Raw genomic sequence first — 14,654 nt, 5'->3', positions numbered from 1 at the left:
CAGGGGGAAAGCATAGCTAAATTGACAAAGCTGTTTAAAAGAATGGGATATATAATTTCACATTACAATCAATTATTTGACAAGCTGTTTAGACTTGTTCAATATTGTTTTCTTTTCTCCTGCTAAATATCAATTCAAACCCCAATGAATATTTACAATACAGGCATTGAAAGTTAATCCTCTTTCTGGGGTAAAACTCATCTCTCTTAAAATAATCAGGATGGTTACACTTGATTTCGTAAATTAATAATTAAAAATTTTCTAATCTAAATCTATGCAAATTGGATCCTAATTCCAGGTGAAGATGAGTAGGGGACTCAATGTGGAAATGAGTAGAGGACTTTTCCTCAAGTCTCTACAAATGCAATCCATTCCACTTATCAATAAATAAAATAACACAGAAGTCATGTTCAGGCACATTGCCAAAGGGAAATAACTCAAGTTTGATAATCATGTCATCTTTCTACTGCATTCATCATTTTTTCCAAAATTTTCATTGTAGTGAGCATGAATTCCGAGATCATCAAAATCATCTTGTTTTTAATTTTCACAATTTTTTTTTTTTTGCCTTTTATGTGATGTTTTTTTTTACTATGAAAGACAAAATAAAATCTTCCCTAAATAATGTTCATCCTAGTTTTCTTTATTCAAGAATGCTATTAAAATTATTTCCATAATTGTAATCCATGAAATATTTAGTGCATCATAAAAACTAAAGATTTCCAACACATTAATAATGATCAACAAATCTTGCGTGACATGTAAAGAAATTGGATAGTGCATAAACTGTATTTGACATCAGATATAAAATGACAAACAGATTGGTGAGAGTCAACAAGGACAAAACTGGAATCTTTAAAGCATAATTACACATACATATAGATAAATACTCTTATTTCATGGGATGCCACTACTCCCTGTTCTACAACAAATGTACATTAATGAAACTAAAAATAATTCCCAATTGCAGTGCAATCCTGTCAATTCATCAATTGTTTCCATGATTAGCGAGCCTTTTGAGCACAAGGCCAGCAAGCCACGCAAACAGAGTGGCCCCTAATTCAATATCCCACCTAGCATCATACAACAGATCACCCAAGTATTTGGAAATTCCCTGAACAAATAGTTAATTCATTATCCTGTCTACAATCAATTTCCTCCATTCTCTCTCTGTATAACAAATGTACAAATGTACGGAATCAATAGACACAGTGAGATGGAGAGTAAAAAGTGAGGTCTCTGTAGCAACACACCACATATCTCAACATCGCCATTACCCTGCCATTCAGAAACGGGGGAACCCGACCATCGGTGCCAAGCTCACTTATCTTCCATTCTTAATGCTTATGGCCTCAAATTCCAACCCCAACTGCATTTTGATTCAATTTCCGAGTCTTGACTGTTTAGGATATTAGAACAACAGGTCTACGCCTCACCTTAGCAGTAGAATTTGTCTTCTCTATCTATATATACACATCTTGAGCGGTCTTCTTTTTTTTAAGCTCTCACTTCCAGTATGTTTACTTATAATCAATTTTGCTTTGCAGCTGTCCTTATCCTAATACCTAGGTTCAGATATAACAAACTTGAATCTATACATTTGAGGATGCTAACACTATGAAACCATACCTTTCTTATTAATAAGAAGACTTTTAACAATTTTCCTACAAATTCCTATGTCAGCTTTCACACCTTTTTAAGGCTTCAACCTGCCCCAAGACTTCATGGATGGAACATCATTCCATAATACTTGTACACATTAATCTATGGTACTTGAAATTCTTTCATAATTCCATGACGGGTAGTAAACATCTGTGTTTAAGATTCTACACGAATTCTCACATGTAAAACTTTAGCTCCTATGACAGCCTTGCCCTGGGGGAGGGGTGATTTGAATGTTTATTACCTTTCAGATTTTCGAAAATTTCTTTCTCTGATACATTTTCACAATTTCTCGAGCATCTCTCCTTGGAGCACAGCATGGGCCTTCTTCTGAATAAACTCCAGTTCCCTTTACCAAAGGATGCTCTCTGGGAAGTTGGCTTTAAATAGCCAAGTGGTTCAGGAAGATGAAGATTTAAACAGACAAACAAACAGTCAACTGACAAATACTGTGGAATCATTTTAAATCATGGGGCCCAATGTTCGTGAGTAAGGAAAATTTTACTGGTTCATGGGGAAGTAATTTTGTGGGTAAGCAATTTAATGTCACTAGGCATCTTCGCTAGCCAAGGGTTTTCAGTCCACTCCGCTCGGAGCAGAGTGGACTGAAAACCCTTGGCTAGCGAAGATGGTCACTAGGAGGAATAACTCTACTTGGTTTAAAAAAAATGTTGGAGGACACGTAAATTCGTGGGTAAGAGTGAACCACGAAATCCACGAACATCAATCCCCCATGAATTATGGTGATTCCACAGTGTGCAGCCTGGGTGTTTAACGGATGCGCAAGACATCTGTGTTTGCTACAGCCTGTGCAGTATGACTCTATCTTGAGAGACAGATGGAGGGTTTGACACTAGGAATTCACGAGATGAGCCAGACTCGTGCATTAAGCCATACTCTGTAGGCAACATATTAATAATATTAGCCAGCTTGTAAAGTTTAGAGAAATCCATTTTTGATCTACTACTAGGATAAATCAACATCACAACAGGATCCATATTCATGATACTCAGCTAACGATATAAGTAACGTACCATAATACATGTCAAATTTTGTATACATGTATGACAAAAAATGTCAATTTTGTTATTATTTCCAAACGTCGATCCTTCAGATGAGACTGCAAAAACCGAGGTCCTGTGTCACAGCAGGCATGGCATGATAAAGATCCCTTACTGCTCAAAGGTTGTAAGCCCCGAGCATAGGCTTAAATAGGCCAGAATCTATATTGTAAATGTATAACAAAACCAAACTGAAGACTTGAACAACTCCATACTGAATGGATGGAATTGTAATATCAGCAAGTCAAAGTACCAAGAATCAAATTGTGGTATACTTTACCGTAATATCTCATCTCATAGGAAGGCTAAAACATATGGCTATAATTTGTCAACTTTTAATAAATGAACCTGTAATGAAGTGATTCTATTCAAACGTGCCATTTTTCAGGCTCTGAATGTCTCTTGCACAGCTCCGGTATCAATTTTAAGATAAAGTAATGATGCTAATTTTAGCATATGTATCATATCTTGTTTGTGATGCCTATGCTGTTCTCTTTCCTTCCTTACTTAATTTATTCATTATATAAGCATGAATAAAGTAAGAAATAAATAACACTTGTGTTCTTTTCGTTATTGCGTTTTAAAACTTGTGGCGTTCGTGGTGTACAACGATCATCATTCAGGTCTCCACCGAGCACGATAATCACAACGTAAATAAAAAAAAAAATGAGAATGGATAAAACAAGCAGTATCTGGAATAAGAGACAAAGGAAATACTTTCTTTTTAACATTGCTTTCAGACAATAATAATTTTTTTTTATGAGATTAAAGAATTCATTCTCTTTCATTCTAAATCCATAACCCCGAAGAGAAACTATAATACGTAACATTATTGTTTTTAACCGACTCTGCATATTCTTTCAACATGTTCAAGTTTCAAGTTATCTTTTTTTCAACACACAAAATAAATTAATTTCTGACATAAAACGTGAAAAGTACAGAATGTCATTTAATCGGAATAAGGCACATGCTACTATACTTGGTTTCCTGCTTCAAGTCTGTCAGGCTCCACAACCTTCCAGTCGCGTTTACAGTGAGAATCACTTTGTTACTTCAAAACTACACAGATTTACACAACATCAAATGAAGGTTTGTTGTTTAATTGTAATTCATGATCATAAACGGTATGCACATTTTAGAAACGCTTAAAGGGACTGATTCACGATTTCTCCCAAAATTTTGTTTGGCAATTTTAATGATCAAAATCTACTGTATGATGTGTTTAAAAGATTTCCCACCAAAAATTTAGGTTATGCAGCATCACAGCTCACCACAGAGAGTTTATTATTTGTTTTGTAAACAAAGATTGCGGTGTGTTATTGTTTATGAGTTTTCAATAGAAATGGATATCGATGTAAGTTTATCATACTATCACATTTCAAGTATTCTTTAGGAAAAATATGTCATCTAACAGTTAAATTTGTGATTATGCAAAGTTAAGATGCTTTATGTTACAAAATTAACATCTCATTTGTTTGTTTGTTAACATTAAAAGACTGGAGTTTTTGTTTACATTACACAGATTTAAGGCTAAAATATTGCTTTTATTTTTGCATTCAGATGGTCGAAATTTTGGCTATCAATATCAAGTTATATTCAGCATAAAAAATGAAAAATATTTTTTTTTCAAAAATCGTGAACCAGCCCCTTTAATAGAATTAATTGAAATGTTCTCATTTACGGGTGTCACCTTCAGGTCATAGTTCACTGTTACTCTTACTTCTCTATAAAACTCTCACGTTTATAACTACCAGCCTTTGAGGAAGATCAACATGAAATGATTAAATTTTACCTGTAATGTGCGATTTCATTGGTTGATTAGACCTTACCAACATTATCTATATCATATAAACAATGTTGTTTAGTTCCACTATACGACGTCCTAAGAATGACATCACAATACTTAAGACTTTTCTGTTTCCATTTTGTGGCTACAACAATATTGGGTCGCCACATCATATAAAGTACATATTTAAAAAAAAAAATCATTCATTAAATATAATTTGCAATTTACTACATCAGTGATTTTTGGGGCCAAAATGCCACCGATATTCGGCTGTTTCCCCTCACTAAAATTAGCTATTTTTTCCCAATTATATATATATATTTTTCCCAATTTCAAATCTAGGGAAATTAGGCCATTTAAAAAAAGGTTACCGTATATTGCTGACGAAGAGTAAATATGTTTTTTTCTTCAGTTTTATTCTCCAAACCACTGCACATGCAAAAGGTTTTGTAAAGAATATGTAAAACAATAGAGGCATCCATATAAGCAAATATGCAGTGAAGTATAGATAGTTTCCAGATACACATTAAGCCATATTGTTGACAATTTAGTTTGACCGCCATTGTATGTAGGGTCAGGCTAATAACAGGAAGTGGCCAACAGTATAGGGTTTTACTAAAATCCAAGAAATACAAAAAGGAGAGACATTCTGGAAACTTGATTATTAATATAATATTTACAAGATTATGGGTAAAAATGCTGGTGAATTGATAATTTATTATTTTCTTTATGAAATTAGACAATAAGTATTTCTTAGGAAAAGTAAATAATATCTATGCAAGGTGTGACTTCCAATACATATTTAATGTTAAATAATGATTTATTTTATGATTTTAAATCAGATCTGAAATAAACCTCAAACAAAAAAATTGTTATTTGATTATTTTATGCATCTTTACCATTTTAATTTACTATGAATGATTTTTCCCAATTTGAGGAAAATGTCGCTAATTTTTCCCAATTCAAAAGGAGGGGTGGTAGTTTGAAAAATAAAAAAAATCACTGTACATTAAATTATAAGGGGAGGGGGGTGGGGGTGGCAATAAAATTGAGAAATTTGTAAATCGTCTTAACTTACTTTATATCGTATAAAATGAGCAAAAACTACTTTCATTCTATAAATGAACTGTTAATTCCTTGTGTATTCATATTAGAATTACCGATTAGCAAAAACCTATAACCCCACACCCTTTCTTATCTCACCATATTGGGTTTGAAAGGGATCATAGTTCAAGAACTTCATGTTATTATTATTTGATATTTTGCTTCCTGTTTATCTTATTCGTACTGAAAACTTGCCAATTGTTTTCAATTTTCATGTATTTCATTCATTAAGGGGCCTCCGTGGCTGAGTGGTTAGAGCATTGCGCTCAAAATCACACGGCCTCTCACCTCTGTCGGCGCGGGTTCCAATCCCGCTCGGGCCTTTAAGTGAGAAAGTTTCCCAGTTTACTTTCGGAAGGTCGGTGGTCTCTTTAGGTCGGTGGTCTCTTCCCAGGTACATTGTATCTGGGTTCTCTCTTCCACCAATAAAAACTGGGCGCCACCATATAACTGAAGAATTGTTGAGTGTGGCAGAAAACATCGAAACAAAAAAAAACCCATTCATATTGTAAATCTGCTATTAGCTCTTCTGCTTTTTTTTTTAGCTGTTGATACCATTCATAATGTCAATCCTCTATTGTCTATATACACATGTAAATATTCAAATTGTTTAAATTTCGTATGATCATGCAATCTCATATTTTATGCCTGAACTTTTTGCTTTACTTTTTAACTTGTGTGACCCAATTACAATTGTAATTATTCCAGTTCAACCTCTTCTTCTGTTCCTCAGTTCTGGTTTTTGCTCTCTTTCCTTTCTTTACCTGTAGAAACTGTAGCTCTCTGAGAGAAAATATTGGAATAGATCAGAGAGCTACTGATCCACCCCTTATAAAAACCTTCAATTTACGGCACACAATAAAATGCGCAGTCGCGGCCTTATTGATATCGCTATATTCTCGCATCACCATCTCATAAATTTAATATAAAAAAATTCCTAACATATATTCCTACAAAACTTGTGTCCAAACATACCTTCAAATATTCATTAAAGCCCCATATGAGCCCAAAACTCACAGCTCTTTTAATGATTTTGTTCGTTGATGTAGCCATGTTGATTAGCCAGCCAGTTCTGCAGCTATCCCTTCTTGTGAAAACGTGATCGCCATTTGTTAACTTATCATAATGAGAGAGGAATTTGATACAAGTGCAAATGCACTTGTTTTCCAATCTCAACAATTCCAATATCATGTTTTTAACCATGTTCTTGTTTGTTAGAAATAAATACAGTTTACTCTTAACTTTCGCCCTTTGTTCCCTCAATATGGGGTTCTATAAGTACATAATCCACAGGCCCTACTTCAGGACTGTGACTGAATTCCTCAGAAATCAGAGGAAAACTGGTCAAAAAGGGAGGAAAACACCTCACCTTACCTGGAAAATTAACATTTTCTGTCACTTTAGATCAAACCCAGAGTGTTTCATTTTATCGAAAATTGAGCCAATCAGAGGATTTCCTCTAAAAAGAGGAAAAATCACAGCCCTTATGTCCAGTTTGGGCTAATACGGGGCCGTTCTTACCTCAGCTTCACTGGAACGCCGCCTTCTATTATGCAGATGATCTGGAGAGTCCGACCCAAGGTGAGAACCCTCATCTTTGTTGCTATTTTTAGCTGAAGCAGATCTCCTTCCCGGCGACTTGCTCCTGTTGGAGTGCTTTCCCGGGGACCTGTTTCTAGGAGAGGGTGATTCCTGAGGATTTCTATAAGGAAAATTAAACCACTTAGATTACATGTAAAAAGCTTCACAGAATCCCTAGTCTGCTTAATTGTACAAATCAATACATCATGCATTTATATCACACAATTTTTATAATCATACAAGATTTCCTTATTTTCTTGTGTTACATGTACATTAACCCACCACTGCTTCAATAACTCTCAAGCTGGATAACAGAAACTTGTTCCTAGCTTTATCAAATTTTATAGACTAAACTCAATCTTCGTCAAATACATACACATACTATGCATAATCTGAAATTAAGAGAATTCCATATCCCTGCTCCCTAGGAACCTTCAATCAATATTCAAATCAAAATCATTTTACGGTTAAAGGCTGTTAATGAACAAATTAAATCAAACCATGCAGCAATCAGAGGTTAATTAGTAACATGTTAATTAGATAAGCTTTTACAAATGTAAAGAACTCAGGTGGGGTGTGAATACAGTTAATATTTCAACCCCTTTTATTGGGAGGTCATCTGTTACTTTACGACATATCGAGCAACAAGATAATTTGTAGAACCATAATTAGCTACAGAACACTCGTTAAATTTTCTATGTCCTCATTGTAGGCTAATTCCCATCTGCTAATTCCAAATCCCAATAGATCCACCATATAAAATGTTGAATCCCCTTGTAGTTTACATCCAGATCATCACTCAGTCTCATTTTAGAGGCCCACACGGTCAAGAGATCATGCAATTCACCATTGTTGTTCACCTCTTCCGATAGATGTTTCTTTCCATCTATAGCTTGTCCACCCAGATGTTGAAGTTAATTGTCAGATATATGTGTACTATTAATACAGGCATATTGATGGTTGAGTTGGCACATAGGATCATTATCATATGTTGCTGGTTGTAAAACCTAAGGCATATATGTATACTAATCAATGTTCTTTATTGTATATATCATCTTAACTGCAGAAGTATTTGACCTGTTTAGGAACTTGCAACCAAAAAAAAAAAAAGAAAAAGAAAAAAAAAATCACACACACACAAATGTCCACATTTAAATATGTGCAATATGGTACGAGTTTATATAATTGATATTTTTAATTCAACATAGGATGGTAAGGTTATAAAATAAAACCATGCATTTGTTAGCTTGTTTTCTCAAACAGTTCTTATCACAACAACAAACTAAAACAGTCAAAACAGGCCGTTCATTTAGGATATTTGTTAACACTGTGACACGTAACGCAGCATTCAACAAGTTTCATTCAAAAAGTAAACACAGGCACCTGAAGTATCACCCCCCCCCCCTCCAAAAAAAAAAAGACAGAAGTAATTCAGGCTTTCACTTTATGTGTTGAACTGGATTGGTAATAAATGAGAATTAAACCCTCTATCTGCTCCCTATATCTATATTTAAAATTTTGTGGTTCTTTTCTCATTTCAGTTTGAATTAGAAAAACTAATCCCCCCAATTAAACATAGCTCAACTAATCCCCCAATTAGAAATTAGACCAACTATCAATTTCTGTATGGAAAAATAATGTAATTTTGCTTGATCATTCAGAGCCCATGGATAGGTCTTCTAACACAAATATTAATAACAAAGTTTATAAACTTTTTTTTTAGGTCATTGAAAAAGTAAATCATAGTTTTGCAACAAAAATTTTAACACCAAATTGACAGCTAGTATTGCTTTTAAAAAACAACAACTGGACAGTGGATTTGTCCCTACTTCAGGTTTGGTCCTGTGTATACTATTATAGTACCTGATACCACTCCTCTACAGGGCCCTGCAAATAGCAAAGATTGTACAACTCCCAAACACTTTCCTTTACTCAGACTTCAAATAAACATTACTGTCCCTACATTACATCTTGATTGGAGCCATTTTTACTTTCTTTTAAATCTATAAATTGTATATCAACAGTTACAAGATATATGATTTTGCCCTAACAACACAATCCCTTACAAACAGTTAAGATACCAGTGCATTTGCACAAAGTCGGTGTATACAATAATCATTTATGACAGTTTAGGAACATATGTAACATTTCTGACATTTTCTCGAAAATTATTTCTTCATCTCCTAGATATGAAGAGTTCTTATATGATTTCCAAAGAGTTTAAATTTCACATTGTAGTAATATTACCCTACAGTATTACTATATATAATATAAACTTATTACCCTACAGTATTACTATATATAATATAAACTATCTAGCTCAGTGGTTAGATCACCTAACTTGTAATACAAGGATACCAGGTGCGATAACCGAATGTTCCAAAGATTTTTCTCTTCTACTTTGCTACATTTATACAACTTACAGTAATGCATAAAAGCTGACTTTACATTTTTACTTGCAACAACCAGGAACTATCTAATTATGCCAACTCTAAAACAGACATGGTAATATACTCCTAAGATTTTTTGTAGAAATGGGATAGAATGCAAGTGAACTGTATGTAAAATGTCATGACAAATTATATATTATTGAAAAACATCACATGTCCTTAACATGTGTACATATACAGTTGTTTTGTTAATAAATTTATTAACTCAACAGAAAATCTCCACCCATGAACTATCATCAGTAATTATGTACTCCTTCTAAGAAAAGGTCAATGTAAACATTTAGCCAGACTCTCTGTCAATGTAAACATTTAGCCAGACTCTCTGTCAATGTAAACATTTAGCCAGACTCTGTCAATGTAAACATTTAGCCAGTCTCTGTCAATGTAAACATTTAGCCAGACTCTCTGTCAATGTAAACATTTAGCCAGTCTCTGTCAATGTAAACATTTAGCCACTTTCTGTCAATGTAAACATTTAGCCAGTCTCTGTCAATGTAAACATTTAGCCAGTCTCTGTCAATGTAAACATTTAGCCACTTTCTGTCAATGTAAACATTTAGCCAGACTCTCTGTCAATGTAAACATTTAGCCAGTCTCTGTCAATGTAAACATTTAGCCACTTTCTGTCAATGTAAACATTTAGCCAGACTCTCTGTCAATGTAAACATTTAGCCAGTCTCTGTCAATGTAAACATTTAGCCACTTTCTGTCAATGTAAACATTTAGCCAGTCTCTGTCAATGTAAACATTTAGCCAGTCTCTGTCAATGTAAACATTTAGCCACTTTCTGTCAATGTAAACATTTAGCCAGACTCTCTGTCAATGTAAACATTTAGCCAGACTCTCTGTCAATGTAAACATTTAGCCAGACTCTGTCAATGTAAACATTTAGCCAGTCTCTGTCAATGTAAACATTTAGCCACTTTCTGTCAATGTAAACATTTAGCCAGACTCTCTGTCAATGTAAATATTTAGCCACTCTCTGTCAATGTAAACATTTAGCCACTCTCTGTCAATGTAAACATTTAGCCAGTCTCTGTCAATGTAAACATTTAGCCACTCTCTGTCAATGTAAACATTTAGCCAGACTCTGTCAATGTAAACATTTAGCCAGTCTCTGTCAATGTAAACATTTAACCACTCTCTGTCAATGTAAACATTTAGCCAGACTCTCTGTCAATGTAAACATTTAGCCAGACTCTCTGTCAATGTAAACATTTAGCCACTTTCTGTCAATGTAAACATTTAGCCAGACTCTCTGTCAATGTAAATATTTAGCCACTCTCTGTCAATGTAAACATTAAGCCAGTCTCTCTGTCAATGTAAACATTTAGCCACTCTCTGTCAATGTAAACATTTAGCCAGACTCTCTGTCAATGTAAACATTTAGCCAGACTCCGTCAATGTAAACATTTAGCCAGACTCTGTCAATGTAAACATTTAGCCAGTCTCTGTCAATGTAAACATTTAGCCAGACTCTCTGTCAATGTAAACATTTAGCCAGTCTCTGTCAATGTAAACATTTAGCCAGTCTCTGTCAATGTAAACATTTAGCCAGACTCTGTCAATGTAAACATTTAGCCAGACTCTCTGTCAATGTAAACATTTAGCCAGTCTCTGTCAATGTAAACATTTAGCCAGACTCTCTGTCAATGTAAACATTTAGCCACTTTCTGTCAATGTAAACATTTAGCCAGACTCTCTGTCAATGTAAACATTTAGCCAGTCTCTGTCAATGTAAACATTTAGCCAGTCTCTGTCAATGTAAACATTTAGCCAGTCTCTGTCAATGTAAACATTTAGCCAGTCTCTGTCAATGTAAACATTTAGCCAGACTCTGTCAATGTAAACATTTAGCCAGACTCTGTCAATGTAAACATTTAGCCAGACTCTCTGTCAATGTAAACATTTAGCCAGTCTCTGTCAATGTAAACATTTAGCCAGTCTCTGTCAATGTAAACATTTAGCCAGTCTCTGTCAATGTAAACATTTAGCCAGTCTCTGTCAATGTAAACATTTAGCCAGACTCTGTCAATGTAAACATTTAGCCAGACTCTGTCAATGTAAACATTTAGCCATACTCTCTGTCAATGTAAACATTTAGCCAGTCTCTCTGTCAATGTAAACATTTAGCCAGTCTCTCTGTCAATGTAAACATTTAGCCACTCTCTGTCAATGTAAACATTTAGCCAGTCTCTGTCAATGTAAACATTTAACCACTCTCTGTCAATGTAAACATTTAGCCAGTCTCTGTCAATGTAAACATTTAGCCAGACTCTGTCAATGTAAACATTTAGCCAGACTCTCTGTCAATGTAAACATTTAGCCAGTCTCTGTCAATGTAAACATTTAGCCAGACTCTCTGTCAATGTAAACATTTAGCCACTTTCTGTCAATGTAAACATTTAGCCACTCTCTGTCAATGTAAACATTTAGCCAGTCTCTGTCAATGTAAACATTTAGCCAGTCTCTGTCAATGTAAACATATAGCCAGTCTCTGTCAATGTAAACATTTAGCCAGACTCTGTCAATGTAAACATTTAGCCAGACTCTGTCAATGTAAACATTTAGCCATACTCTCTGTCAATGTAAACATTTAGCCAGTCTCTGTCAATGTAAACATTTAGCCAGACTCTGTCAATGTAAACATTTAGCCAGACTCTGTCAATGTAAACATTTAGCCATACTCTCTGTCAATGTAAACATTTAGCCAGTCTCTCTGTCAATGTAAACATTTAGCCAGTCTCTCTGTCAATGTAAACATTTAGCCAGTCTCTGTCAATGTAAACATTTAGCCAGTCTCTGTCAATGTAAACATTTAGCCACTCTCTGTCAATGTAAACATTTAGCCAGACTCTCTGTCAATGTAAACATTTAGCCAGACTCTCTGTCAATGTAAACATTTAGCCAGTCTCTGTCAATGTACACATTTAGCCAGACTCTCTGTCAATGTAAACATTTAGCCAGTCTCTGTCAATGTAAACATTTAGCCACTCTCTGTCAATGTAAACATTTAGCCAGTCTCTGTCAATGTAAACATTTAGCCAGTCTCTGTCAATGTAAACATTTAGCCAGTCTCTGTCAATGTAAATATTTAGCCAGACTCTGTTTAAGGAATGTCAGAATGTTTGTTTGTATATTTGGTAAGCATCTTTGCTAGTCAAGTGTCCGACTAACTCTAGAACAAGCGAATCAGACATTTGGTTAGTGAAGATAATTTGGTAGGGGATTAGAGGTGATGCTGAATCAATGGGAGTATAGGGTCATCAGAAATCACCCAACACTTCTGTAGTTTTTATACCACCATTATATCTATATCTGTATTTCAACTTCTTCCTTTGATATATATATATATATATATATAGGTTTTAACGTCACTTGCTTGTCAAATGACAATGTTTTTATTGAGAAATACAATACATATTACAATGAAAGCAAACGTTTATCAATGAGAAAACATGAAATTTATAAATACTACACCAGTAATCACAAAGTGACTAATATTCTCCATGTAATTTGCCCCCTTATGATCACAGTAGCTAGTACTGACTACTAAGATTATTTCTCTCAGAGGCTTCAAGATTTATTCAATACATTTCCTCCCAATAATACAACATTATCTATCACTTTGACTGTGGAATTAAATTTCCAAAACTAGAATTAAAAACGTATATCAAAATTCCTCGTTGTACCACTCTACAATAGTCTGTATGCATGATTTCAAAAATAATTTTAAAATACATTATAACAGTCTGTGCGAAAGACATCAGACCGTCGGACCTGACCGATGTGCAGTGCCTCAGGTCCGATGTGTCATTTTTTACACCGGACCGGAATGTCCGATGTCTCAGTATTCGGTTTTAAGCTTTATTATTTTGACGCGGAGTCAATTAAATGTTTGTTATAAGTAAAAAATATCACACAAATCCAAATACGTAAATGAATGTGATTAAACCGCATGGACCGTCTAAAGTATTATGCGGGAGGGATCCCTGGTATAGTATTACTAGTATAATACATAAGATTTCCTTGGTTTTGCATTTTCACGTGTTTCTCTTTTTTACATTAGGTTTTTCGGTCTGACAAAATTTGGTTCGGTCCGGTGTGTTCATTGATTACACAGGACCGAATGTCCTGTAGTCCAAAAACTTTCGTATAGACTGTTATAATATTAAGTAAACACAAAATATTTCATCTGTCCCATCATATATTGAAGATAAACAAACTACGGATCAAATAAATTAAGTAATTGATTCCAAAATATGGAGCTAGACATAATGAACAGAAAGAATTTATGAATCTTACTAAACGAAAAAGAATATCTGAGTAAATTCGGATTGTATTGCAAAACAGTTACTCATTTTACCTTAAATCATCAAGATTTCTCACTGAAGATGATAGTGAAAGATACATTAATTACAAGTTCTTTACATTGACATACAAAAATTGCAAGAGTTCACGAAAATTCAGAACTTCTTACAAAAAAAAGTGATATTGATCTCTAATGTAAACACGACGGACGACATAACTTACAAGGGTAATGTCGGTTCATAATCCGGAAGATACTGCTTTAAAACTGCTGGTAGACTGCTGCTTAAGTGGTCGGCTGTTTTCATTTTCAAATTTATGGATAATGTTTATACATTATTATATTATTAGTTTTTGATAAATAGATAAACGCAGATCTTCTTCGGGGCACCTTGCCAGGGAAAAGTGTTTGTCACGTGCTCAACTATGGTAACTTCCTCTCACGTGACCCTGGCAAAATTAACATTCCCGCCAAATTTCAGTGCAATAATATTACTAATAGTCACTACTATCGACACACAGATTACATTTATCACATTACAACATTCAGGTATTAGCTGTAATATTGCAGGCGCGTAGCTGCCTATACGCAAGTACGCAACTGCGTACACATTTGCGAGCCATCTTTATCGTTAAAATGTATGTGCTTATGATTAAATCACAACAACTAAAAAAGATCGTGTAATGAATGTAAAGTCAGTT

General features: G+C 34.4%; 1 protein-coding gene across 2 annotated transcripts in view; it reads right to left on the bottom strand.

Annotated features, from left to right (window-relative positions):
* LOC125653965 (uncharacterized) overlaps positions 1-14,397 on the bottom strand; it is a 49,419-nt gene extending 35,022 nt beyond the window's left edge. The window contains exons 1-2 of one of the 2 annotated variants that reach the window (XM_048883652.2): positions 14,178-14,397; positions 7,135-7,315 (exon numbers count right to left, since the gene is read on the bottom strand). In XM_048883652.2, coding sequence (XP_048739609.1) covers positions 7,135-7,315; positions 14,178-14,260 — 264 coding nt within the window. In that variant the 5' untranslated portion in view covers positions 14,261-14,397. The remainder of the gene's footprint in view (positions 1-7,134; positions 7,316-14,177) is intronic. The other variant, XM_056145295.1, reaches the window with a different exon arrangement.
* Between the last annotated feature and the right edge of the window lie 257 nt (positions 14,398-14,654).

The sequence above is a fragment of the Ostrea edulis genome, chromosome 7 (assembly GCF_947568905.1).
Source record: "Ostrea edulis chromosome 7, xbOstEdul1.1, whole genome shotgun sequence".
Taxonomy (NCBI): Eukaryota; Metazoa; Mollusca; class Bivalvia; order Ostreida; family Ostreidae; genus Ostrea; species Ostrea edulis.
The sequence above is the reverse complement of the archived record's forward strand: the minus strand, read 5'-3'. Positions and strand labels throughout refer to the sequence as shown.